The 27118-nt window shown below is 33.7% G+C and overlaps 1 protein-coding gene across 3 annotated transcripts in view; it reads right to left on the bottom strand.

The window, feature by feature from the left end:
* The window catches only part of Tusc3 (tumor suppressor candidate 3), a 153969-nt gene that overhangs the window by 51657 nt on the left and 75194 nt on the right, over window positions 1-27118 (bottom strand). For 2 of the 3 annotated variants that reach the window (XM_070016289.1, XM_070016291.1), the window contains exons 3-6: window positions 23169-23286; window positions 17528-17668; window positions 13606-13746; window positions 4802-4891 (exon numbers count right to left, since the gene is read on the bottom strand). In XM_070016289.1, the coding sequence (XP_069872390.1) occupies window positions 4802-4891; window positions 13606-13746; window positions 17528-17668; window positions 23169-23286 (490 nt within the window). The remainder of the gene's footprint in view (window positions 1-4801; window positions 4892-13605; window positions 13747-17527; window positions 17669-23168; window positions 23287-27118) is intronic. The other variant, XM_070016290.1, reaches the window with a different exon arrangement.

The raw sequence follows: 27118 nt of genomic DNA, 5'->3' as shown, positions 1-27118 counted from the left end.
GGTAGAGCACTTGCCTTGCCTGCTCGAGGCCCTGGGTTCGATTCCTCAGCACCACATAATCAAAAAGAAAAAAGCTGGAAGTGGCGCTGTGGCTCAAGTGGTAGAGTGCTAGCCTTGAGCTGAAGAGCTGAGGGACAGTGCCCAGGCCCAGAGTTCAGGCCCCATGACCAGACCCCCCCCCAAAAAAAAAAAAACAAAAACAAAAACCAAAGTTCTCACCAAATGCTGACATGTTTAGACTTCCTAGCTTCTACAATTGTGAGAAATAAATTTCATTCACAAATTATCTAGTGCCTAATATTCTCTTGTAACAGCATAAAATACACTGTGACATACAGGTATTCAATTATATTATAAAATATGAAATCACAATATTAAGCCAATAAAGACGAAGAAAGAAGATGCATATGGTCAAAGTATATTATCTGCTTGTATAAAGATAGAACAATAAATCTGTTAAAATTCTTTTAGAAATGAGAAGGCAAGAAAGGGGATGGAAATGTCAAAATAAGCTTCACTCCCCATATAATTAATATAAGCTAACAAAAAGAAAATGAAGTCTGAAACATGTTTAAGTTGTTCTGTGAAATTTAAATACATCTATTTAAAGGAAAACATTTACTATTCTCATTTTAATAGACAATTACTGTTTCAAGTAAAAATTCTTTAGCAGCATGCATTTCATTTCATAAAGCAAAGTTAATGTTCTAGTTTGTTTCCACATTATGGAAACACATTATTATGCAAATCAATTCATTAAAATGAAACTTAAACCAATTTTCTTTTTCAGGATATGCTGACCTAGTACATACAAAAATTCGGAAGGAAAATTTTCATCAAGTACAGTGAGATGCAAAGTAAGAACAAGCTGCATAGTACTGAGCAACTTTCTCCCATCTTTCCATGATGGAATAGATGTTTTTAAAGGCTTCATCTACCTCATGCAGCAACTGATATCTTCATCTAATAACTGACTCAAATATAAAAGAAGTTTATAAATATAAAGTAATGATCTCTATGGGATGAAACTGAGCTTTTAATACATTCTTCCTATAGACAAGTTTCATTATTTCTACAATTCTTTTTTTTTTATTGTGAGAATACCGTACAGAGGGGTTACAATTACATGGGTAAGATAATGAGTTCATTTTTCAACGTAACGACTTGTACATCTCATTGTTGCAGTGGGTCCACCTGTATTCCTATTTATTCTTTTTGAATTTTTATTAATTGGCAAATTACTGATTGTATTTATGGTCCAGAGTAATACACTAATTCATGAGTATACTGTATCATAATCAAATCAGAATATTAACCATATCTACCATGTAAAACACTTACCATTTCTTTTTGATAAGAACATTCAAAATCTTCCCTTCCAGTTATTGTAAACTAATCAGTATTGTCAATTATCTCCATCTTACTGAACAGCAAATGTCAGAACTTACAACTTTTGTCATTTTGTAACCACTATTCTATGCAGCACTTTCATGATCTCAGCTTCTCTAAATTTTTTAAGGTGATAAGAAATACAGTTGCAAAATGTATAAAACAAAAGATTTTCCTTAAGTGAGATTATTAGCAGTACACATTAACTGTGCAAACCCAGTTTCATTTGGCATTTCAATGCATGTACCGCATCACCATCACTCCACTATCACTCTTACAACCCTCCTCCTTTGTAAAACTAGTACAACAGCTTTCATCATTAATCGTTCTATTTTCAGCTAAAGTACTTTGCTCATAATCATCAATTCTATAAATTCACCCTCCCACTTCTGATGTTATACACTCCCCCCCTCCCCCCCGAGAGAGCTGGCTTTACTTTCCTGTCATTCTTTATTTAGCGTATATTAATTGTAGCCAGTGGTTCCACCATGGCATTTCTTATGTGCATATTTTATATTTTAGCCAAAATACCTCCTATTGCTTTTCCCTTCCCCCAGTCTAGTGTTCAATAGCTTTCAGTGTGACTCTTAGACCATTTTTTTAAATATAAAGAATGTTTATTTTCTTATTGTGGGCTTTAATGTTTCAAGTACCTTTTCTCAAGTACCTCGCAGGACAGGATAAATTTTCCCAAATAAGAAAATCTTTTTTAAGATAAATGTTCCTTTCACGTTAAGGATCCTACTATTTCATGCTGAATTAACAATGACATGTTGAGGATGAATTCCAACTTTAAAAAAATTCCATATACAAGTGCACTGTAACAGCATCCTGCCTGTAGACCATATGAATAGAATTGTACATATGAAAAACAGATTAGATAAACTAGGTGTAAATATTTCACTAACAGCATATAAAATGTCAACTATTACATTAAAAGAAAGGTAAAATACCTAACAGATGAACTCTTAAATTAACAAATAAGGAAAGGAAAAAGACTGTATAAGCAGTAATTCCTTTCAGAGGAATGGCAGATAAGATGGTTTATCAAGATGGGTATGAGCCAGTAAACAGAGAGCATTTTAAAGATAAAAGTAGAATAATAAATACATATTTAGGAAGCAATAAGCAGAATATACAGGATAACAAAGCTTTTTTCTTCTTTGATAAGTACCAAAAGAAAAAGTTGAAAAGGAAATTACAGTAGACAAAAAATTATTCGCTTTTTATGATTTGCAACTAAAATGGTAACTGAACCCCAAAGCTGACAGCATTGTAATTATAATTAAAGCATGCTTTTAGGAATATTCACCTATAAATCCTCATCTCGTGCGTGACATGTGTACAGTAATCAATAGATGACTTTTGGAGTGGTGGTAATTATCAGAACAAACTTCACCAGAGCTTTTTCTATTATAATGCATGTATGGGGCCAGCGCCTCAAGACCAAAGTACTAAGTAAAATAGTTAAGAAAGCAGATTACTGTGACTTGTTAATGTACTTAATATTAATCTATTTTTCTTGTACTTTAATGAAGTACAAATGATGATAAACATATACTTTTTCCCTAAAGAACACTGTCTTAGAACAATAAGATATAGTCAGTAATAAAAAATATATAAGACTTCCTAAATTTCCACTTTAAAAAAATAGCAACAAAACTTGATCAAATCTTTGTGTTGGTTCCTTCTCTTTATAAGAGAAACATAACATCTTAAATTAGAAAAGTATTACAAGGGCTTGTGTATTACTGGAATCATGGTAAAAGGTACACAAAAAAAACACAGCATCCATAAATTATAATCATAAGATTATTAGTAGTATAGAGAAAAACTAAAGGAAAGGGAGATAGGATGGGAATCTGAGAATGACTTAGGAGAAGGCTGCACCTTGCAAACAGGGAGATCATTGGGAAGGCAGCATTTATGTGAAAATTTAAAGCGAAAGAACACTTTATTGTTCTCTAATTACTTTTTTCCTTTAAAATAACTTGATTTTGAATAACGAAGGTATTCAGAAATCATTTTTCCTTGTGGGTAATGACACGTGAAAAACATATGAAAAATTCAGTATGATTTACTATGGCAGTTATTTATACTGAATTAAACACTGACTCCATCCTCTTACTATATATTGAAATCTGAAAATGTTCCTAAATATGAGACCAAATTGTTGCCTAAGTAGTATGAATAACTATTTATGGTAATATGCAAATCGTCTCTAAAGCATGACAGTTATCAAGGAATTTCAATAGCAATTGGTATATTTATGCATGAAATGATGCTGAACACTTCTTTCAAATAAATGTAACAGGAGGTAAAAGGAATAAGATGTAAAAATCTATGAAATAAGGTTGGTTATGAAGTGATTATTGGTAACAGTATGGTGATTTGTATTTGAGGGAAATCCTTATTCTCTCAAGATCAATAAAGTAAAAAAAGTTAAAAGCAAAGCATAGTTTCAAGTTATTTTCAACTCCAAAAGCTAATACCTATATATTCCTCAAATACTCATCTACCTCAGTATTTTTTACCTATCCAAAGGAAGGGAAGACAAATTTAAGTGAGGCAAATTAAGAAGTTACTAATGTAAATTCTGCTACTAATTAAAAATACATTATTCTTATTTTAATTTTATAACAAAGATTATTAATATTCAAAAGCAATGAAACCTGTTTCTTAATGATATTTTAACTATTGAAATAAGTTAAATTTAACATCAATGGGAAACTGGCTATAAACTGTTCCTATTTTCTCCTGTAGTACTATATATTATGCCAGAACTATTTATAAATAGTTGAAAGGTGTGTGTGTGTGTGTGTGTGTGTGTGTGTGTGTGTGTGTGTGTGTGTGTGTGTGTGTGTGTGTGTGTGTGTGTGTGTGTGTGTGTGTGTGTGTGTGTGTGTGTGTGTGTGTGTGTGTGTGTGTGTGTGTGTGTGTGTGTGTGTGTGTGTGTGTGTGTGTGTGTGTTTGCAGGGCTTGAACTCAGGGTCTGAGTGCTGTTCCTGTGCTCTACCATTTTGAGGCACAGCTCCACTTCCAGTTTCTGAGTGGTTAATTGGAGCTAGGAGTCTCACAAGACTTTTCTGCCTGGGTTGGCTTTGAAACACAATTCTCAGACCTCAGCCTCCTTTATAGCTAGGATTATAGGCATTAGCCACCAGTGCCTGGCTGAAAAGTGATTTTCCTATGTATACTTGTTTATGATAGATAAACTATTAATGGATTGCTATTTAAACATTCCTTGCCATGTCAAGCAATAGATTGTTTTGTGTATGTGTACATATGTGACAGAGGCAGTAAATGATATAGATGCTTCCTTATGAATAGAATCCTTTTTTACTAAATCCTAAAAATAACTTTATTAGGGAGGTTTGAAGATCATGATATTGATGGTTAGGAATGCACTTACCACTTGTCCATTGTGTGGGTTCTTATGAGCATACGGAGGTCCACGAATATGATTCCACATCTGTCCAGACGTCATAGCAAAGACTATACACTGAAAACCAGGGTACAATGTTTCAATATGTAAATCAGAGAATAGCAGGAAAATAGATTTAAAGAAATAATGGGAGATAGGTGCCAGTAGCTCATGCCTGTAATTCTAGCTACTCAGTAGGGTGAGATCCAAGGATCATGATTCATAGCCAACCTGGGCAGGAACATCTGTTAGACACTTACCTCCAATTAACTACAAAAAGCACCAGAAGTAGAACTGTGGCTCAAGTGATAGAGTGTTAGCCTTGAACAAAGAAACTCAGGGGAAGTGCTCAGGCCAAATTCAAGTTCCAGGACTGGCACAAAGGCACACAAGCGCACACACACACACACACACACACACACACACACACACACATGTGTGAGTGCGCACACACACACACACACACACACACAAACAACAATGTTCATCACAAAACTTAAAAAAAATCATCTATCTTAAGTAATTTTTATGTTGGGTAAATTCTTCTTTCCTCTGCCATATCAAATTCCATATATATATATATATATATATATATATATATATATATATATATATATAAACTAAGATACATACTTTGCTGTGGAGAATTCTAATGACTAAATTGGATAATGTGTGAAGTAGCTGGCTTGGAAACATGATATCATGTGCCTACATAAGCCAGGCAACAGCACAGACAAAAGCTGAAGGTATAGCCCAAGTGATAAAGCACAAGCCTAGCACACATGAGACCTCTTCAAAAACCCAATACTGCCCCTTGCCAAAACCAAGAACAGATGAAAACATGGTAATTATCCAGATCCTTTAAACTTCAACAGTACTATCAATCACCAAAAGCCTGCATTCATAGCTTACTTATATTCTTGTAAGTACTGAAATGTTTTCAGCAAAGCACGTAACAGTTAAGTCAGATGTGTAGAAATGGAAGAAACCATAAAAAGATGTTAACAACCCACTAAAGAAAGAAGTGTATTTTGAAACTAATCTTGAAGATTCGAGGTATTAGCAGAGAGGGGATTGTAGAGTGTTTGAAACAAAAGTTACAACTCAATCACTGTAACTTAACTATGATCTTCAGGTCTCAGCCTCCTGAGTAACTAGGATTACGGTTATGAGCCAATGCCCCTGGCTCATTTCTATTTTTTGAGACAGCCTTGCTATGAATATAGTATAGGCTGGCCTATATGCAAGCCTCAAACTCATGATTCTCCTGTCTCAATCCCCCAATTGCTGGGGTCAGAGTTTCTGGTTTTTGTTTTGAGCCACTAGGTAGCTGTGGATCGAACCAATGATATACAGAAATGAGAAAGGCATATAAAGGAAAGGAAGCTGGTAATAAAGCCTGAGCTTAGTTTTTAAGTAGAGTAACTATTTTCAATACACTCATTAGAAAAACAAGTTCCCTGGTAAGATTGCTAAGAGATACTTCCATATATTATAAAATGACAAAAAGTCAAGGGGAAAAAAAAATCAACCAATTTGAGAACTGATAATACACTGTTTATTTCTCTTGTCAAGAAAATGGATGTGATTACTCCAACTCAACAGGTAGGATACAATGAAGGCCTAGGAAGGAACTCTGAAGGAACTCCATAAGTGGATTCAAAAATGGTCTGCACAGAACTGGGATAGACATAACAGAGTTGGAAAGATGGTATATTCTATCTAAAGAAAGACACAGCTGAGTGCCAGCAGCTCACAATGTAATCCTAACTACTTAGGAGGCTACAATTTGAGGATTACAGTTCAAAGCCAGCCCATGCAAGAAAGTCCATGAGACTCTTATCTCCAATAAACTATTCAGAAAAAGTGGAAGCGGCACTGTGGTTCAAGTGTTAGAGCACTAGCCTTGAGCAAAAGAAGCTCAAGGACAGCACTCAAGGGCTGAATGTTCTAGGACTGTCAAAAAAAGAGAAAAGAGGACTTAGTAGATAGCAGCTGCCAAAGCTAAAGAATGATCACACACAAAGCAACCTGAGAAATCTCAATTTCCATAGGGTGGACAGGCCATATACGGATACTAGAATATCTAGTACATTAAAATAATTCCACAATCTCAAGACCTATATCTGGCGTGCTTTGTGTGAGAAGATGCCTATCACAGAAATTGAACATAAGCTGGGTTGCCAGTGGCTCATGCCTGTAATCCTAGCTACTCAGGAGGCTGAGATCTGAGGATCATGGTTCAAAGCCAGCCCAGGCAGAAAAGGCTATAAGACTCTTATCTCCAATAAACCACTCAGAAAACCAGAAGTGGCACTGTGGCTTAAGTGGTAGAGCACTAGCCTTGAGCTGCAGAGCTGAGGGGCAGTGCCTAGGCCGAGTTCAAGCCCCATGATCAACAAAAAAAACAAAACAAAACAAAAATAAATTAAACATAGACACACTTAAGCTCTAATATTTGAGTTTCAGGCCTACTTGCAGTACTTAGAGGTTTGAGGCAAGTACATTACTCTGAGCTTCAGTTTCTTTTCTATACTATTAGTGTTTGAATCCATCTTTGTAAGCTACTGAATTATAAGTGGCTAACTTAAAAACTAAGTACTCACATAGTAGTCAATTACATGAGTAATATACTCTTAATATCATGATATATAATATACCCTTAATATCATTTATTGTTAATCCAGTTTTCTCCCACACCTGTAAATAGCAAAATAGAGCATATGTGACAAAGAACAATTATAAAATTTTTCATTTGTAAAACAAAATTAAAAAAAAATACTACCACCACCACCAAAAAAAAAAAAAGGAATTAGTAAAAGACTATAGAAAAACCATGCTTGTGACCTAAAATTTCAGGGTTTTGTTTTTTTTCTCTTCCTACCTGTCGATTATGAAATGCCCTTGTAGATTTGCATGTTGAAATAACATTAGTAGCTACATTGTTATCATTCCAAGTTTAGGGATATGTGACTTCAACCGAAAGTATATAAAGCCTTAAAGTACAAGGAAGTAAATACAGAGAAAAGAAATTGCATCATTCCACATTGAGAGGTATGGTACGGAAATAGATTCAAAAGAGCCAAATAGGAAAATGCCAAGTGTGGCAAATTAGAAGGTAAATGAAGAGTTGTAAATATCCAGGAGGAAATAGTTGATTTGGAATTAACACTGGATTTAGTTTCCTTGAAAATAGTTGGACCCTGAACAAAAGCATTCTCAATGAAACAGCAGAGCTTTAGGAGAAAAGAATCAAGAATAAGACAACTACTTCAAGGAGCTGTGTCACAGAAGTGATCAAATAAGTAAGAAAACTAGTGTTACATTATTTTAGGATGTTTCTATTGCTAATAATGTTCAATAACTATATTTTAAGGGAAAATTTTATGATAACATTGAAAGAGGGGAGAATTGTTGGAGCACTGATACTGAATAACTGAGAAGGGACAATATAATCTAGTACACAAGTGGGGGTATTAATCTTATATGTAAGTAGAAACCATTCAAATAATACAGAAATGGTGGGATAAAGGGCAATCTAGTTCAGCAGTGATACTCATTAGATCCTATGTTCAAAATGAACTATACAAGCTGCAGCATGGGGGAGTTAGGAGGGAAAACCCTGGGAGAAAACAAGGAAAGAGGTGACAGTTAAAAAAAAAAAATGTCCTCACTACCTGACTTATATAACTGGAACCCCTCTGTATATCACTTTTACAATAAAAATAAAGACTGCACTGGAAAAATTATTTTAAAAAATTAAAAATGAACTCTTTACCTGACTTATATAACTATTACCCTTCTAACATGACCTTTATAATAAAAACTTACAATAATATTAATGATAATACAGCAGTCCACAAACCCCAAGAGATTCATGTTTCAAATGCAGTGGTGGGAGAAAGTCGATAAATCTACATAGGATGAAAACAAATCTTCATTTTTAATTATCTAATAAAAATATAATTTACTTCAATTAGGCATGTAGCTGATAAATCACAATGTTTTTGAAGTATCTGAAATTTTGTCTATGAGACAAATACAGATATTTCTGATCAGAAGCTAAAACTCAGAACCTGTGTGCTGTCCTTTAAGTATTTTGTGCTGAAGTCTGGTGCTCTACCATTTGAGCCACACTGCCACTTCTGGATTTTTTGTGTTTCACAAACTTTTCTCTGTCCTGGCTTCTGCTCTAATCCTCAGATATAAGTCTCCTAGGTAGTCATATTGTAATTTTTAATTCACAAGATTACAAAATATGTACCATATTTTTAGAACCTTTCAGCTTATAGTTTTCTTTTTTTTTAATTAATCTTTATTGAAAAGGTGATGAGCTGGAGGTTACAGTTACATAAAGTAATGAGTACATTTGTTTTTAACCACTGTTTCTCCACCCCTCATTTTCTCCCACTTACTTCTCCCTACTCTCCTCTACACCAATTAGTGAAACTTGCTTATAGTTTTCAAACATACCTCCTCACTAAATGTCCTAATACTGAAGACTTGTAAAGTTTCTGCTCAAACTGGCTTATTTCCTCATAGAATCAAAAGATGTTCTTTTTGAGTATTTTCTTCAGAAGAAAAAAATGACATTAAAACAAATACTAAAAAAAAGCAATCTTGGAAAAGGCAACAGTGAACAAGCCATTCAAGATTATTTGCTGCTGTTAGTTTAGTTAGTCCCTTTGAAGATACTTTGGTTTCTAGATTTACATTTTCCTTGAGACACACAGTACATGTTAACCAGAATACCGGTATCTTACTGTTGCACAAATCTGGTTTTTACCATCTTCAGTACACAGGTAAGGTTCCTGAGGGCAGGACTCTCCTTTTATTGTGTCCTACTTTACATCTTCATGTGGTTCTCCACAGTTCTGAGTATATATTTTCAAACACCTAATTGTTATTCTAAAACTCATCAAAATGTAATAGCATAAATTGATATTTCTAAGAAAAAAAGTATTGTAAATAATAGGGAAAATAAACACCTTATTTTAAAATTTCCTTAAACCAAATTGTATGTATACACCCATTAAACTTACAGTCATTCAACAAAAACTTAAGCTCTTTCCACCGGCCAAACACAATTCTGAACATTAGGGAGACACACACCTGATGGAAATCTCTACCTCATGGTGCAAAGGACATACTTACTTCTAATATAAAATAGGTTAGCATTCAACAAACCCTGAACTGAAAACAAGGCCACTTGATAGCTAACTCATTCCTAGGTTTCCATAATCCTTTGGTGAGCTAAATACACTACTGGCCTGAAGATGCCTCCATTCTCCAAACATCTTTTTTTCCTGTTTGTTTGTTTGGGTTTCTGTTCTATTCTGTTTTGTTTTGTTTTAATGAGCTCCTCAGTTCCTAAATCTCCCCAGCGGGTAGGTGTGTTTCATGTCTACTTCAGTCACAACTATGATTTTAACAATAGACTCGCATGAGAAAAAACATTTAGTTTGGGGAAAATGCTTCACATTTAATCTAAAAAAGAAAGAAAATTAAAAAATAAAAAAAGATGTGGAGATCAGGAGAAAGAGTGAAGGAGGGAAAGTAGATGGAAAAGGAGTGTATATTATATAAAAACTCTTATTTTTGGCTAATGACAAAAAATTCAGGGGAAAAAATCACTGAACTCTATTATTTTTAATTGTTGCTCATAGATCTTGAATTTTCTATGCAGACAAGTATATCATAAGCAGATCATATCATAAGTTAGGAATAACACATGCTTCTTCCTTAAGAATTTTTATTCCAATTTAAAAAAAAAAAGAATTTTTATTCCCTATACTTTTTTCTAATCTATACCTTAATTCTATGAGATGAAGAATAGTAAGAAATAATAGGTATAATTCTACATTATCACTACTGTAATATCTTTTATTAATTTTTATACTTTACCTAAGAACATTCTCTTAATTTGTTGCTTGTTAAACTTTATAAAACTTTAAGAATCATGATGGATAGCTAATTATATCGCCTCTAAGCATACTCATAATTAATAATATTTCTCTTCTATATATCTAATACACTGACTTACACTTAATTTATATTTTCCCTAATGCTTAACCTTTCCTACAACCAAACACTTGGCATTGTACATAGTACTGAATTTACCTGACTATTTTCTTAGAATATCTGCTCATGTATTCATAAGATTGGCTATAGGCCATTGTGATGTACTCCTGGGTGCTGGCATTCTCTTCTATATATTATCCTATTTGGATCATTGCTTGTCTCTAATGACCTCTAGGGAACTTAGAAATCCAACTCCCTTTTATGGAGGTGGCTGCTGTGCCAGTGCCATTTCCATGTTCTGGAAGACAGGCCCTCATACATGTATAAGCTCAGACATATGCTCAGTCAGAACTCCATGCTGTGGCGATGGTGGTGGTGGTAGTGATTCCTCTTTCAAACACGGACCAGCTGGAAAATGGTGCCATGGTAACAACCAGGCACCATCTAAAAACAATATGGTCTCAAACAGCACCAAGCAGAGGAATGGAATCTAAGCATCTTGGTGCAATTTCCCAGGTGTTTGCCCTACAGAAGCCTAGGCTGTGCTGAAAGTGGTCCCTGTCCCACACCTCGCAGCTGCCTGTGCTTCCTTTTACTCTTCGCCCCTATCTTTCAAAACTGTGGGCAGATAATAGGCCAGCTATGTTCATTGCCCCAACTGCTGCCACTTCAGGACTGCTGGGGATTCTGGTACAACTAAATAAAAATAAAGTAGCAAAGATTTGAAACAAAATAACCCTGAAGAATTTCCCCTGTGTTTTAACTTTAACCAAACCCTTATCTACTCTTCAATCAGAGTGTATCTCCTAGAAAACTGTCTGTATGACTTTGCACTTGCAAGTTTCGACTTACACTAAATTCACAACAAGGAAAACTAATTGCCAACCCATAGCTAATCAGATACCATTTTGAACATGTTAGTGCTCACACCTGACTTAAGTCTACGGCGTCATACAAATAGGTACATAAACTCAGATTCATTAACACAATATTATAATTTTCTGCTTTACTGTTATGTATCTCTCAAAATTGTTGAAAAGAAAAAGTGTCATGTATCTTTCAAAATAGTTAAAAAAGAAAAAAAGAAAAATAACATCTGGAAATTTGTTTCATTGTTGAGTCTGTTTGCATAATATAAACAAATTATATATACACACAAAGCACTAATATTTTAATTAATATATGCAGCTGCCTTCTCAGTCTGAAGATATTTATTCATATGAATATACCTTATTTAGTTAGCTAAATGACAAAATTTAGTATGATCTTAAGTCATTGAGAAGAAAAATATTTTTGAAGAAACCAAAATAGATCGTGTTCAGCTGGATTCTTATAATATCCTAGTCTTCCATAGGCCCAAATTTCCCCTTTCTATCAACTGCTCATTGCTACTAGAGTGATTTTTACACATAAATGCAATGATGCTTTTTTCCTATGGAATATTTTGATGACTTCCTTGTACCAGTGGGATAAAAGCCATATCCCTTCACACTGCGGACAAGAGTCCATCTCTTTTCTCTCCAGTATCATTACGTACGTCTTTCTTGGCTGTAACAACTAAAGAATTTCATTTGCTTTTTCCAAATTAACTGCTGTCACACTCTGGGATGCCTATCTTGATTGCCTTTGCTCAGTTAGGTATCTTTCTTCTGCATTCCTATAGTTCTCCCTGCTTTTCTCCCTCTCAGCCTGTACCTTACACCTATTTGTTTCTATTGGTAAATTTGTAAATGCAGAAGGAATTCATTACATATGCTCAAAACCTAACAAATACCAGATATACACGGTAGACACAAGAAGTAATTGGTGAAGAAAATACTGTATGAGCTCATTTCTAAATCTCTACTGTTTGAAAACTATTCTATAAACTATTAGTTCTTTTAGTCTTACCATATTTCTTAATATATGCAGCATAAATTTACCATTTGTAATGTGCCAAGAACTAAAGAACATCACTTTTTAAACTTTTGTTGTTTTTTTGTTGTTTTCTTATTTCGATTTTTTTGTGCCAGTCCTGTGCTTGAACTCTGGGCCTGGGCACTGCCCCTGAGTTCCTTTTGCTCAAGGTTAGCATTCTACACCACTTGAGCCACAATGCCACTTCTGGTAGCTTTTTTTTTTTTTTTCTGTGATTAATTGAAGAGAAGAGTATCATGAACTTTTCTGCCCAGACTGGCTTTGAACCACGATCCTCAAATCTCAGTCTCAGTCTACTGAAGAGATAGGATTAAAGGCGTGAACCACTGGCACCAGGTGGAGGTTTTGGTTTTGGTTTCTGGAGGAGTGTGTGTGTGTGCTGGTCTTGGAGCTTGAACTCACAGCCTGGGTAATGTTCCCTCAGCTTGTTTGTTCAAAGCTAACACTCTACCTCTTGGGCCAAACCTCCCTACTTTAGTTTCTTTGGAATGTTGAGTCTCACACACTTTCCTTCCTGGGCTGGCTTCAAACCACAATGCTCAGCCTCCTATGTATATAATAATACCATGCATGAGCCACCAGCACCCAGCTCATATTTCTAAATACATTCAACATACGTTTATTTACCATTTGTAATGTGCCAAGAAATGAAGTATATCATATTTTAATAAAATGAAGGAAGATGGAATAATTTCAACTGATAGTAAACTTTTATCAGCCCAGTTATGAAAAGTTGATTCTTATCATTTAGACTGATTTCTACTAGGATAATGATCTGGCTATTTCTGTTAATAATATTAAAACTTCCACTATAATCTGAAGAAAGCAAAAAGAAGGATAATTAGATAACATACCAGTGACACCATGGCCCACCCAGTCTTGTTATAGATGAACTCCAAGTTGTTTCTTCTTAAATAGAGTAAGCCACCAACAAGTGACACCAACAGGGCCAAAGCAATGGTGCCAGAGTAATTGGGCGGTCTGAAAACCCGAATCTGCAAAAATGCAATGAAAATTTACATAATAAAAGATAAATACTTTTTTTATCCTTTCTGTTTTCATATGCTAGTAGCAGCTTTGAATTCAGAGGCTTATGTTTTGACTTGGCTTACTTACTCACTTGAGGCATGCCTCCAGCTTAATTGTTGGTTGGATAACTGAGATGGAATCTCATCAACTTTTCTGACCAGGCTGGCTTTGAACTCTAACACATGATCTCAGCCTCATGCATAGCTAGGATTACAGGCATAGCTAGGATTACAGCTGGTGCCCAGCTTTGTATTTTTCCATTTGACCATATTCTAGAACTTCCGATCTTCAGCACAGAAAATTCAGAGACATATCACTCCACCTTTGACACCTGGCATTGATAATTCTTTTACTATCTAAGTCAAAAATAATTGAATTAAAAACACAGAAACTGTGAAAAGTCCTTCTCTTCATTTTAGACAAATGCACTCAAGCATATGCAAATCTAACACATTTAATAACACTAAGTGACTCTAGTAGACACACCAACTACTGGATTATCTAGGAAATAATCGAGTAAGATGTGTGCATATTTGTATTGTTTCAAATGTGGAGTTTTTTTTAAAGGCTACTTTAAACAATTGTATTAAATATAAACCATATACCATGTAATTCACCCCAAAATGAACAATGAACTAGTCTTTAATATATTCGCAGATGGCAGATGGCACACAAATTTTTTCACCTCAATTACCCACTAATTCCCCCTTAACCTGCAGCCTTAACTACTAATTCACTTTGTATCTACAGATGACCCTAACTCTAGACTTTAATGTAATGTTAGACCATTTGAAACTGATGTCTTTCCATTAACACCAGGCTTTCAAAGTTTACACATGTTGAAGCATATGCCATTATTTCATTGTTTTCTTTTTCCTTTGTGGGGCTTGAACTCAGGGCCTAAACACTGTCTCTGAGCCTTTTTGTGCTCATGGCTAGTGCTCTACCAATTAAGCCACAACTCCACTTCTAGTTTTTTAGGTTGGTAACTGGAGATAAGTCTCATGGGGACTTTACTGCTTGGGCTCACTTTGAACCATGGTCCTCAGATCTCAGCCTCCAGTATATAGGATTACAGGCATGAGCCACTGGCACTCCACTTCACTCCTTCAAATAGGTGGATAATATTCCCTTGTGTGACTACACCTATTTTGTTTATCCATTAATCCAGCTGATAGACATAACAGTGTTTCTACCTTATGACCACTGTAATTTATGATGTATGGGTTCTTTTCTCTTGCACAGGCAGCTAGGAGTAAAAGGCAAGGTCATATGAAAACTATGTTTACTAGTTTCAGGAATTGCCAAACTGTTTTCAAAGTAGTTGTATCATTTCACATCCAATAGTACAAGAGGGATCCAGTTTCCCCATTTCCTTGACAGTCTCCTTATCTAATGGATTGTAGCTATTCGACTGAGTGGGAAGTGCTATCTCATTATAGTTTTGATGTTTCCCTATGGACTGAATATTCGTATATTTTCCTTGCAGAAAAGCTTATTTAGATACCAGTTGTGTTTTATCTTTTTTATTATTGAGGTCAAGAGCCCCAAATACATAAATTTCATCAGAAAAATGATGGTACATATTTCCCACTTTTCGTGGGTTGTTTACTCACTTTCGTGTAATTCTCTCTTTAAGATAAAAGGCTATTTTTCGAAGTTGATAGAATTGGTACAGTCATGATTTCTACAATATATAGAGATATTGGTTCTAATAACATTTTTCAGTAAAATGAGCAAGAGTTCTTTAAAGACATGATGTACTGAATACTGTGTAACAGATACTAGAATAAAGAATTATAAAATAAAAATAGTATTTAGAGAAAAATGAGGGAGTCAGATTTCAAGAACCGGGAGCACAAAAAGGGCCCAATGGTCAAATGTAGGGCAGTTCTAGCACCAAATAATTTAAGAATGGTGATAGAAATCACATAGCAATAGCATATTTTGTATTCTTTTATGGGTTGGTCAGTCAGGTACAGAAGAAGCTCAAGACAAACCAATTCTCACAAGTCCTAGACACATGAGACACTACACACACTCAAGGCACATGAGAGATACCAGCGTTGCTTAGTGTCAGAAGAAGGGGGCCAGTACAAAGTTAAACTATTGCCTCTATTGGAGCTTCCAACAGTCGGTCAGGGAAAACTGGGTAGGGCAAACAGTCCACATAACCTTAGGGGATTTCAGGGATAGAGGTAGTTTCTAACTGCCTGGTTCCTAGTCTGGAATGATTAAGAAAGAGGAATATTGTCTCCTAAAGATATGCAAGATATACAGAATACATAGGTCACAGCATTGAACAGGCCTCAGCGTTAAACAGTTTTGTTTTGTTTTTTTCATGAAGACATGTTCCTGGGCAAGCCATACAGTATAGCTGCAATTACCTAGGTCTAGGTCAGGCAAACTCTTACCAGCTAGAATGCTGTAGAGTTGTTTTGTGTTTCCTGGGAGTGTTGCTGTTATTTAGGTTTCTGGGTGTGTTTTGTGTTCTTTTTTGGTAGTGGTGAAGGTAGTACAAATATTTGTACACAAGCTATTACATGCTCAGCTTGTTTGTTTAGTTGGTGCTCCATCATTTTCACCAGGCCTCCAGTCCTGATTTTTGCTACTTATTTGGGAGATAAGCCTCATTTACTTCTCTGCCCTATACATATAAAATCATCAACATTTTTGTTCCATTTCTTCTAAAATACATGGTCTCTCTCAACTTATAATCATATTACTGTTTTAAATAAAAATATTCTATTAGAAATATTTTTAATCTATTTTTGTTAGATTTGGAGCTTCATTCTCTGTGACTGTTCAATTTGACTATTTCGATTAGAATGATTTTTTTCTATTAAAATGAATACTATTTAAAAAAATTAAATAGCTAAGAATTTGAAACCCCTAATTGTTGTATCCATTCAATTCCTAGAAGAGAACAATGTGTGAAGTCAGATTATATGAAATAAAGACAAGACACATTCTATTAAGAGCATTATACTAACTTATAGTTTCCAGAGCAGCACATATGCTTATTTTTCTACATGGCTCTAAACCCTTTATTTTATTTCCATTGAAAAAAAGAATCCATTTTAGAATCTAGATTTTAAAGCTTTATTAACTACTAATTACATTGAACATTTTAATGTATTTTTTATCCTCTGAAATTCTTTTTTTTTTTTTTTTTTTTTTGTCAGTTATGAGGCTCAAACTCTGGGCTTGGGTGCTGTCCCTCAGCTCTCCAGCTCAAGACTAATGTTCTACCTCTTGAGCCACAGCAACACTTCCAGTTTTCTGGTGGTTAATTGGAGATAAGAGTCTCACGGACTTTCCTGCTGGGGCTGGCTTTGAACCGTGATCCTCAGATCTCAGCCTCCTGAGTAGCTAGGATTACAGGCGTGAGACAACAGCGCCTAGCTTGAAATTACTTTTTGTCTCTTTTTTAATGTCATTGAATCACAATTCAACAAACTATCTGAATTAACCTGTTACTGAAAGTTGAATCAGCAACAGCTATCAAGCATAGTTTGCTCAGGACAGTGAGCTGTAACTCAGTGATAGAATATTTGCTTAGAATATGCAAAGTTCTAGGTTCAATATCAGCACCACAAACAAAAGCACTAAAAGAATCCATAGTACGTCCTATGCAAGGAGAAATAGCCATAAGCAAAAAAATTAAGTCCTTTAGGCTTATTACAGTATACTATAAACCAAGCTAATCAAGGCATATCATTAAAACTTAAGGGAATAAAAGCATACATGAACATCCGTTCTGTCAGCAATCCACTTTGCTAGCTGTTCAGCTGCAAATCCAATTCTTTGAAGGTCAAAAGTATCAGCTCTCTTTGGTCTTCCTTTTGAAGGAAAATGCATGAATGTAGGAGCGGAGTTCATGTTGAGCTGAAAAACATGAGAAAAAATATATTAATTATAGCATCCTAATATTCTTTATCATTGATTTAAAATTTTATACTTTTTGCATGAATTTTGAACAGATTACTTTGCAAAAATTTAAATAGCATTCTACTTAACTACCTAATTTGTTTTTAATCAAACAATGTATTTTTGGATGAAAGAGAACTGGTGAGTTTGCCTAAATTCTCTGAATGATCTCATTTAACATTAATAATTCATATTTTAAGCTATATCCCTCCATATTCAACATCTTTTTTATTGTCTTTGTAGATTTTTTTAAGTTAGTTAAAAGAAGAAAGCTCAAAGTTGAAACGCTATAATCAGGCAGTACATAGATTATTCAACTTCTTGAGAAGTTACTGGGATTTGAACAAATAAGCATATTATGGAAGTTGCAAACACATTTTACAAAGACTGAATTCTTTAGTAAAGGTTTTAATGCCTTCCCTTTCCATAATGATAATGACTAAACAACAGAAGCCAGTGTTTATGCTCTAAAGAACTTGAATTACCAGAAACTACAGGCAAAATCCTCAATACAGTATTTTCTGCTCAATTTTTCTTTTGATTCAATATTCTCAAATTGGTTTTGCAGCAATATCAATCTATAGGTAATTTCCATTCAAAAAGCTTACTAAATAGAAAACAAATAAGTGTTGTTTAACAATATGATCTCTAGGAACATGTATACAGTTAATTTGCATTACAGAGAAAATTGTAAGTATACACATATAGGTATCTATATATGCATATACACACATAAGTACACATATACAAGTATGGAAGTCTCTGCCGCCTAGAAAAAAAACTTAAAGGGTCAAGTGATTTTTGCCCTTGACTTGCAATCTAATTTTTAAAGTAGAATAACAAATCAAATCAAATCAAATAAACTATATTACACAACAGCCATTATCAAGGTTAAGAAATAGCTGTGAAAGCACAGATACCTGTAATAGCCAAGTTTATAGCTCCTGTCATACAGGTAAACTCTTACCATAACTGTCGTATTTACAAGACAGCTCCAAATCAATGTTTAGACTGTCAAACAGTTTAGCACAAAAGAGCTGAGTTCTCTAAATAAATCTATTTGTATCACATACTATTCATTTTTAATACTGCAAATACTATCAGATTTTCTTTATTTACATTCCTTTTACCCACATTAGTACTCTAGTATTAAAGAAAAATAGTTGATAATCCATGTTCACTACGATTTTAATGTTCAAGATTAGCTGCTATTATGAGAGTATTAAGAGATAAGAACTTTATGAGATGACAGGCCATAAAGACTCCACCGGCATCAAGGGAAGGGATTGTTTTGTAAAAGGGTGAGTTTACCCCTTCTTGCCCTCCTGCTTTCTCTATTTTCTGCCATGTGATGATGCACAAGGCCATTTCCAGATGCTAGATCCTTGGTATTACACTTCATATCCTCCAGTAGTGGGGGCTTATGTATTTGTTAATTACAACTATCCAATCTCATGTGTTTTGTTACTATAACACGGACTAAGACAATATTTAAACAAATATTTTCCTAAAGAGACATAGAGATTTTGTTTATCCTATTTTTCTTGCTCTTCATTTCTTTACCTCAACTTTACATTACTATCTACAAAATTTAGGTGTAAACAAGTTCTGCAAAAGTAAGATAGTACTGGAAGATTAAACCCTGTATTTCAATATTGTTGCTTATGCTGTACTGCTATAGTTATTTCCTAAACATTTACACATCAGGCATAGAGGTAGACAGGTACATTTATTAGCATCTAATTTTAATCGTCTAAATAATCCTATGAGAAGGGCACTAATACTTTCCCTCTTTCACAGAAGAAATAGAGGCTTAAGAATATCACTTAATTTATAAAGATTACACAGCTATAAACAGGTAACACTGTAATATAACATCTGGTCTCCTGACTATTTTAGATAAATTATGATGTATTTTAATAAATATTTTATACCAATTTTGAACAAGTTTATTCTAAGACTAAATTATGAAAGTTCCTATATTTGACAAACATGACAGATTATAACATGCAACATCACATACACAGTTTACAGCATATATGTACATTAATACATACACATACATATGGACATCAGAGGTCTACTTTTTATTCCATTTCACCAAACTAGGCTTATTACAGACACTTAGATATTAATTAAAATGAAGGTAATTACCACTTCCTTTTTTTTCTATGCTTACCCCATTACAGAATTTGTTCATTTGCATTTCTCTCATGAATACACAATAGTTTTTGGTCAACATGTAAATTTAAGATTACAAGAGAAGAAAAGTCTCCCTTATTATTTCCTAAATCACAGCAATCAGAAATCCATATGAAAGCTTACCATTCTACACTTTAAAAAAAAGTTAAAAAAAAAAAGTAATTCAAAGACTTTTTAATTACAATGTCCTAACTCCCCAAGGCTGTATAAACAGGGCATAACACAAATCTGTTCTCTATTCCAGAAGTCCTTCCAACACACATTCTCATTAACTCACTGGCCTACTATCAGACCCTTAGCCTCAGCCATTCCCATGGGAATCATATATACTTTCCTTTCCCAGCAAACCCCTCAATAAGCTAGAAATTAAATTTATTGTACACTTTTATTAAATATATTCTCAGATACCACATTATTGTTGACAGTGCTTTAAAATATTAATTTTGAGAAAATATTTCAATAAAATATAACTAAGTGGGAAACAAAACATCAGTATGAAAAATCTTTTAGTAGCTAAGTGTCAAAAAATACATACTTCACCACTTTTTCAGACTCTAATTACCTACAAAAATCATTAACTTATAACTTTATGCATTTCTGAATTTTAAGATAGAAAACAAATGCTAAGCAAGGGGCTAGGTTTTAGAAAACACAGCCCAGATGCATTTTTGGAATTATGCTCAATCAAAATAGTTCTGAACAAAGTTTCAATTGAAATCAATCTGACTTCAAAACTCATCACCATGGTAACTTTATAAAATGTTCAATGCATATAAAAAATGGAATGATTATATCCAACGATGTACCAATAAAGTTATAAACTAACAGCCTATTGGCACCATAAATTCAGAATGACTTCTTTCCCAAAAAGTCTTTTTTTTTTTATTGTGAAAATACTGTACAGAGGGGTTACAATTACATGGGCAAGATAATGAGTACATTTCTTATCAAACATTGTAGCCTCCTCTGTTTCCCCTTCCCATCCCTTCCCATCCTCACCCTGTACGCCCCCCCAGTGCTCCTACTCCCTCCCCCCCCACACACACCAAAGTTGTATAAGCCCGGCGCCAGTGGCTCACGCGAGTAATCCTAGCTACTCAAAAGTTTTGTTTAATATAAATAACCTGTAAGATATAAAAGATTGAGGAATTTCATGTTAAATTAATACTTTGAGCTTTTAGTGATAAATTGAGCTGGTTACATGTAAACTATGTTTCTTCATAGAGATAGAGCTCTGATGTTTCCTTCCCACAGCATTAAAGCACATCCATTTCACTTGGTGGTAGATCTCATTCACACTACTCTGTCCTCCCACAATGGGATGTGAAATATGAGTGTTTGTATTAAAGATCTACTTATGTAAAAAGACAAAGAAACTTTTAATAAAAACAGTATGCTTAAAAGAACTAATACATTTAACATACTTAGTACAGGCATATTAAAGATAATAAACTAAAGTATCCCAAACCACTTTTGCTTTAATTCACAGTCTTGGTCAACACAAACACTTGATCTCAATGTCTGCTCCAACCAGATTGGATACAAATGACTATTTTTCAATGGAGAGGAGACTCAAGTACATAATGAACAGTTCTTCCATTTTTGATCTCTAAGACCAATTTCCCAGAAGTATATAAAAATGTGTAAAGTACACAAATTAATATTTGAGTTATATATCCATATATATGCCTTTAAGTTGATTTGAAATTATATATGCATTTTATTTTATTCTTTTGAAATGATAATGACCAACTTCCTAATCTATAAACTGCTTATAAGAACTATATATGTTTTGCTGTTTTAAAACTACATATGTGCTGCTTGTAAGAACTATATGTTTTTCTGTTTTAAAGCTATCTTTATATGTATATATAAACGCATACATATGCATATATATATATATATATATATATATATATATATATATAAATTAACTCCAAGATACAGAAACAACAGATCTCTTTTTAACTTTTTGATTATTCTGTCTTCCTTATGAATGGTATGGTCATGTGTATGTCTTGGGGGGGGGGGCAAAGAACTCAAGGGCAGAAGGGTGAAGAAGTTCATCAGTGGAGCCCACTGGACACTGATGAAAGTGAACTATATAACTCCTGAGTAGAAATGGGAGGGAAGGACTGGAAGAGTGAGGGAACAGAAGACACTATACGAAAGAAAATGCACTCATTGCCTGACTCACGTAATTGCAATCTCTCTGCTTTATAACAACAGTATATTAATTTTAAAAACGTTTACTTATGTTTTCCTAGAAATTTACAGCTTCTATAGATTAATCCTCTATAATAGTTACTGACTATGAGTAAACACACACACAATTCTAAGCACAGATACTCTACTATTTAGTTTAGAAAAAAACATCTAAAATAAACTACAAATGAATTAAAGGGAGAGGATGTAAATGAAATCTACTACTAATAAAAAGATACTGAATGCACAAAAAGAAAAATATGTTATTGAAATAGAAACTAATAGCAATGAGCTAATCTGGAAAAAATAAGAAAAAAATACTCACTATTGGTCCATTCCCTATTAGTAGTAAGAATCAATCAAGCATTAAACTAAAGTGTACCATGTGAGAGAAAGAAAAGGCATAGCACCCCAAATTTCTAGATCAAGGTGCTGGGTTTTTGGTGACGCCTCTCTTCCTAAGCTTAGAAATAGCTCTTTCATCGCCATGGCCTTTACAACCATGCACTATTAATCTTTCTTCTTCTTATGAGGCTATCGGTCTTACTGGAGCAGGGACTCATCCTCATGACCTCATGTAACCTTAATTATCTCTAGAAGGCCCCAGCTACAAACAGAGTCACAATGTGATTTAGGGCTGCAACACTGGAATTTGAATATGAGAGGTATAATAACTTTAAACTAAATATGTAACATTTTACATGTTAAAGTAGCTACAAAAGTAAAACTTTCACTGAATTTTACACAAAATATCATAAACTTGTGTAAAATATTGCCTAAACTATATATAAATACCAAAGTAACACTAGTCATTTGCTGAAAACAATCTTCCCTACAAATACAGATGTGAACTGTTTTTACTGTACTTGCTACTTGCTACTAGCAAACCTTCTTCTAATAATATTAACTGCAATTATTTTAATAATATCACAGAATTTATTGTTTATATCAGTTAATGTATTAACTGACTCTATGAATTGTATTTTATACAGGAAAAAAATGTAACCAACACATTGTATAATATATTACAAAACAAATACAACTTCTTTACCTGTTGAAAAACATCTGTTCCCTCATCATAGTCCACCATACCGAAAAACAGTTTGTTACAAAATGCAGACGAATAGCGCCAGGAATTCGCCAGTATTTGATACTCTTCATTAGCTTGCCTGGAAAAGATAATGGAGCAAAACAGAAAACACTTCAATATTCCATTAAAACAAGCAATTCTAGGGTAAAATTTGACCATCATTTGTATGAACTGAAAGGTAAATGAATATCAACAATAAAGAGAGGAAACAGTTCAAACATGTGCAAATTATATTAAAATTACTCAAATTTTTGCTATTCCACAATGGTTTCCATTAAATGCAGACACTTAGATTCATGCATGTATCCCTTATAACTCCTCCTGTAAGGGCCAAATCCAGCTGCTCTTAATGTTACCTAAAATGGGCTATGGCCTAGCGTGGACCTTTGAATAAAAAGTTTGCCTATTTTTACTTTAGGAAAGAAAATACTTGGTGGCATTTTTTATGATGTAAGTCAAATTTTCCAATACATTGTAGTAAAAGGCATAGGTCAACATTTAACAAGTTAGCTTAATTAAACAACTAAGTGAAAGAAAATATAAGATTTAAAGTTGAAAATAAAGCTATCCTTTACCATTATGCATTCCTTTGATTTAAAGCACATTTACATTCAAATCTAAAAGTAAGCTAAATTTTCTCTGAGTGGCTACACCAGAGGCAAGAAACAAACCTTCCCTTAATATAGTATTTATTCATATACTGAATCCATTTTTATTGGGGATTTTGAAGATTTTCCAGATGACAGTGATTTATATAGAGAACCAGTAGGAATAGAGAAACAGCTTTGCTGGAAAAATATAAACCATAACAGAAACAAGAGTCAACAAGATATTGCTCAAACATTTGGGGGAAAATAGTGCTTTTAATATTACTATTTTCAAGAGTTTATCTTATTCTTCTCCAGAGATATAAGAAGTGAAATAAAATAGGATAATGCTATAAAAACAGTAGAGTCAGTAGCAGATAAAAACTTTCCAGAAACATTTGGAAAACAGCTCATGGAAAAGTTTGACGAAGACAGCTAAAATTTCAGGGGTAATTGCAACTAAAAAGGAAGACAAATAAATTCAGAAATAGTTGAGTCTGAAGATAAGAAATGATTCTGGAACAGAGTTCATAATTAAACTTATCTGTCAAAATAATAGAGCCCAAACTTTAATCTTGCCCTACCAATGACAGAATTCACCTTTCTATTACTTAATACTAAACTATCTAAAAGCTCACTATAAATTTAAGGAAAGCCTCATGTACTTTTTTTAAAAAAGTATTTCCTTAAATGACTATTCTTCCTAGAATAGACAAATGTTGAAAATTTAATTCGTCAAGAATACAGGACCCAAAATTATACCCTATAATAAGCACAAAAGAGTAACAACAAATATCTCTGGACTACATATCTACAAATAGAGGAGTTCAAAGCCAGAGTGAACATAGTTTAACTTTTAAAATTATTATTAATATTATCCTGTGACTGTGATTAAAAGATATATTTAGCAGTGTTACAATCTGAAGTTATTTAGCATAAACATTTTAAGAGCATTATGTCGCCAAATCAAGTGCACAAACTAATCATTACTGCTTGACTGTTATTGTGGTTAGTGGCTAGAATATTATATAGAATTATTTTTAGAATATTTTCAATCCAATTAATTATAAACTTTGAAAGCTTTTGTTCTTAACTTTAACTCACTGTTAATTCATACAAAACTATATACAATGTATTCAAGAGCAAGAAGTAAGCTAATCTCCAAGGCCTCTTATGTCCTTGAGCTGATGTTTGGTTGGGGAGACTAAGCAGATAAATACAAGAATATATAAAATAATTGTAAACTAAGTATGTGCTGAGATAATCGTCCACAGTAACATTACAGTAAATAATGGTAGATAGATGGAATGGTCAACAGGACTTTTCAGAAGAAGTGACAGAAAAGGTCAAATCTCAAGAATGAGAGTCTCACTGAGAAGAGCTAGAGCATGAACAATAAGGGCACCAGGAAAAGCAAAGATGAAGTTTTACATCGTGAAACACTCTAGGATACTGGTTTAAAAAAAATCATATCAAAGAGAACGTGATCTGTTTCCTAGAGAAACATGCCAACTACAACAGCTATGCCCTCCCTCCATGTTGCAATGCATATTAGAATAATGATAAAGCTTAAGAGATTAATAGTGTTAAAAAATAGAAGGATGACATCATAAGTAAGAAAAAAAGCATATAAATAAAATTGCATTACTGGATGATTTTATTGAAAAACATCTTAACAGAAAAATCGTCAAAACAGCATTCTTGGATAAATGACATCCATGATACAAAAATAAGTCAATTAAATATTTTTGATTTTTCAACATCTGTATGCAATATATTATGAAATGAACTAAGCAGATATGTTAACTTCTTTTCCTCATACTGTTATAAACTACCCTAGCCCAACTAGCCCATCATGTGATATCATATTAATGTCAATTTCATATGTAAATGTGGAATCCAGAGCTTAATTATCAAGGGTATTCATACTGAGTCTTCGACATATGTTCCAACAATAATGACAACAAGGTATAGTTCATAATCGCTATAATTAAGAGGCTTGTTAGAGGAAGAAGTGGATATGTCTAATACATAAATAAGAAACTCATTAAAAGAATGCAGATTGTAGATGCTACACAGCATACAAAGGAAGTTGGCATCATCGTGGATTGAGCTATGGAAAATAACCAGTTTGTCCAGGACTAAAATTATAATAATCAAGAAAAAAGAGGGAAAAAACAATGAGGAAAAAGAAATGTAAGATTCATCTTAGAAAATAAGAGGAAGAAAGACTCGAGGGAGAAAAATTAAAAAGACATTTCTGTAAATAATGACAAAATTCAGGTGTTTTCAAAAGAATTAGATTAGGTAACAAATTATTTAAAAATATTGTACCTGGCAAAAGTGTATAATATATTGGAAGAAAGAAAATAAGCAATGGGTTCCATTCAAAATGCTTTCTTGGAAAACAGAAGATATTATTAAAATGTTATATAAAGATATGACCTATTTTACAGGATTGGTTTTTTGTTTCCCTCTGAAACATTTTGTTTGTTTGTTTGTTTGTTTTTGGTTATGGGGCTTGAAACTCTTCAGTTTAACGTGAGTGCCCTACCACTTGAGCCACAGCACCACTTCCGGCCTCATGCTGTGAGGCAAGCACTCTACCACTGAGCCACCTTCCCAGCCCATAACCTATTTTATATAGTCTCTTTTAGGATATAGCAGGCCAACAGATCCACTACAATTTTCTAAAACAGTCTACATTGAAATATCTCTAGCTTGGATAAATGAAGGCCAAATAATTTCCAATTTCTCAACTCAAATATGCCCAATACTTAAGAGAAAATTAATAATAACAAAAATAAGGGCTTTCTTCTGATGGGTATAATTCAGAAACAATAAAATCAATGGACAAATCTGTGTCATTAAGAACAAGTCAAGGAAGCTGAGAAAAACATAATAATGGTATAGGTTCAGAATACAAAAGATTCATTAGCAAGAAAACTATCCTCATAGCAAAGATTCTACATTCTTATTATCATTATCATGTATGCCCCTAATAGTCCAACTTCTTTACACTTCGTAGGAGGTAGAGGAAATCTAACAGAAAAAATAAATTTAGTGGGATTTTTGTCTACATTTATGTCAGTTTAGACTAATGATCAAAAGCAAATATTGTTCCTGCTTACTCAGATCTAACTGCCATTTCAAACTAGAAATTAAAAACTACAGTAAATCCAATATCTTCATTTACAACACAAATGCCTCAGCATGTACCTCAAATTATCTACATTTACTATATTTACAAACTGAAACAATGTTTTTGTTGCAGTTTACAGGAGCACTCAAGGCCTAACCTAAGAACTTAGGGGACTGTATAAG

This window comes from Dipodomys merriami, unplaced genomic scaffold, assembly GCF_024711535.1.
Source record: "Dipodomys merriami isolate MVZ:Mamm:240054 unplaced genomic scaffold, mDipMer1.0.p SCAF_12, whole genome shotgun sequence".
NCBI classification, from domain to species: domain Eukaryota; kingdom Metazoa; phylum Chordata; class Mammalia; order Rodentia; family Heteromyidae; genus Dipodomys; species Dipodomys merriami.
This window is presented reverse-complemented; position numbering and strand designations above follow the sequence as displayed.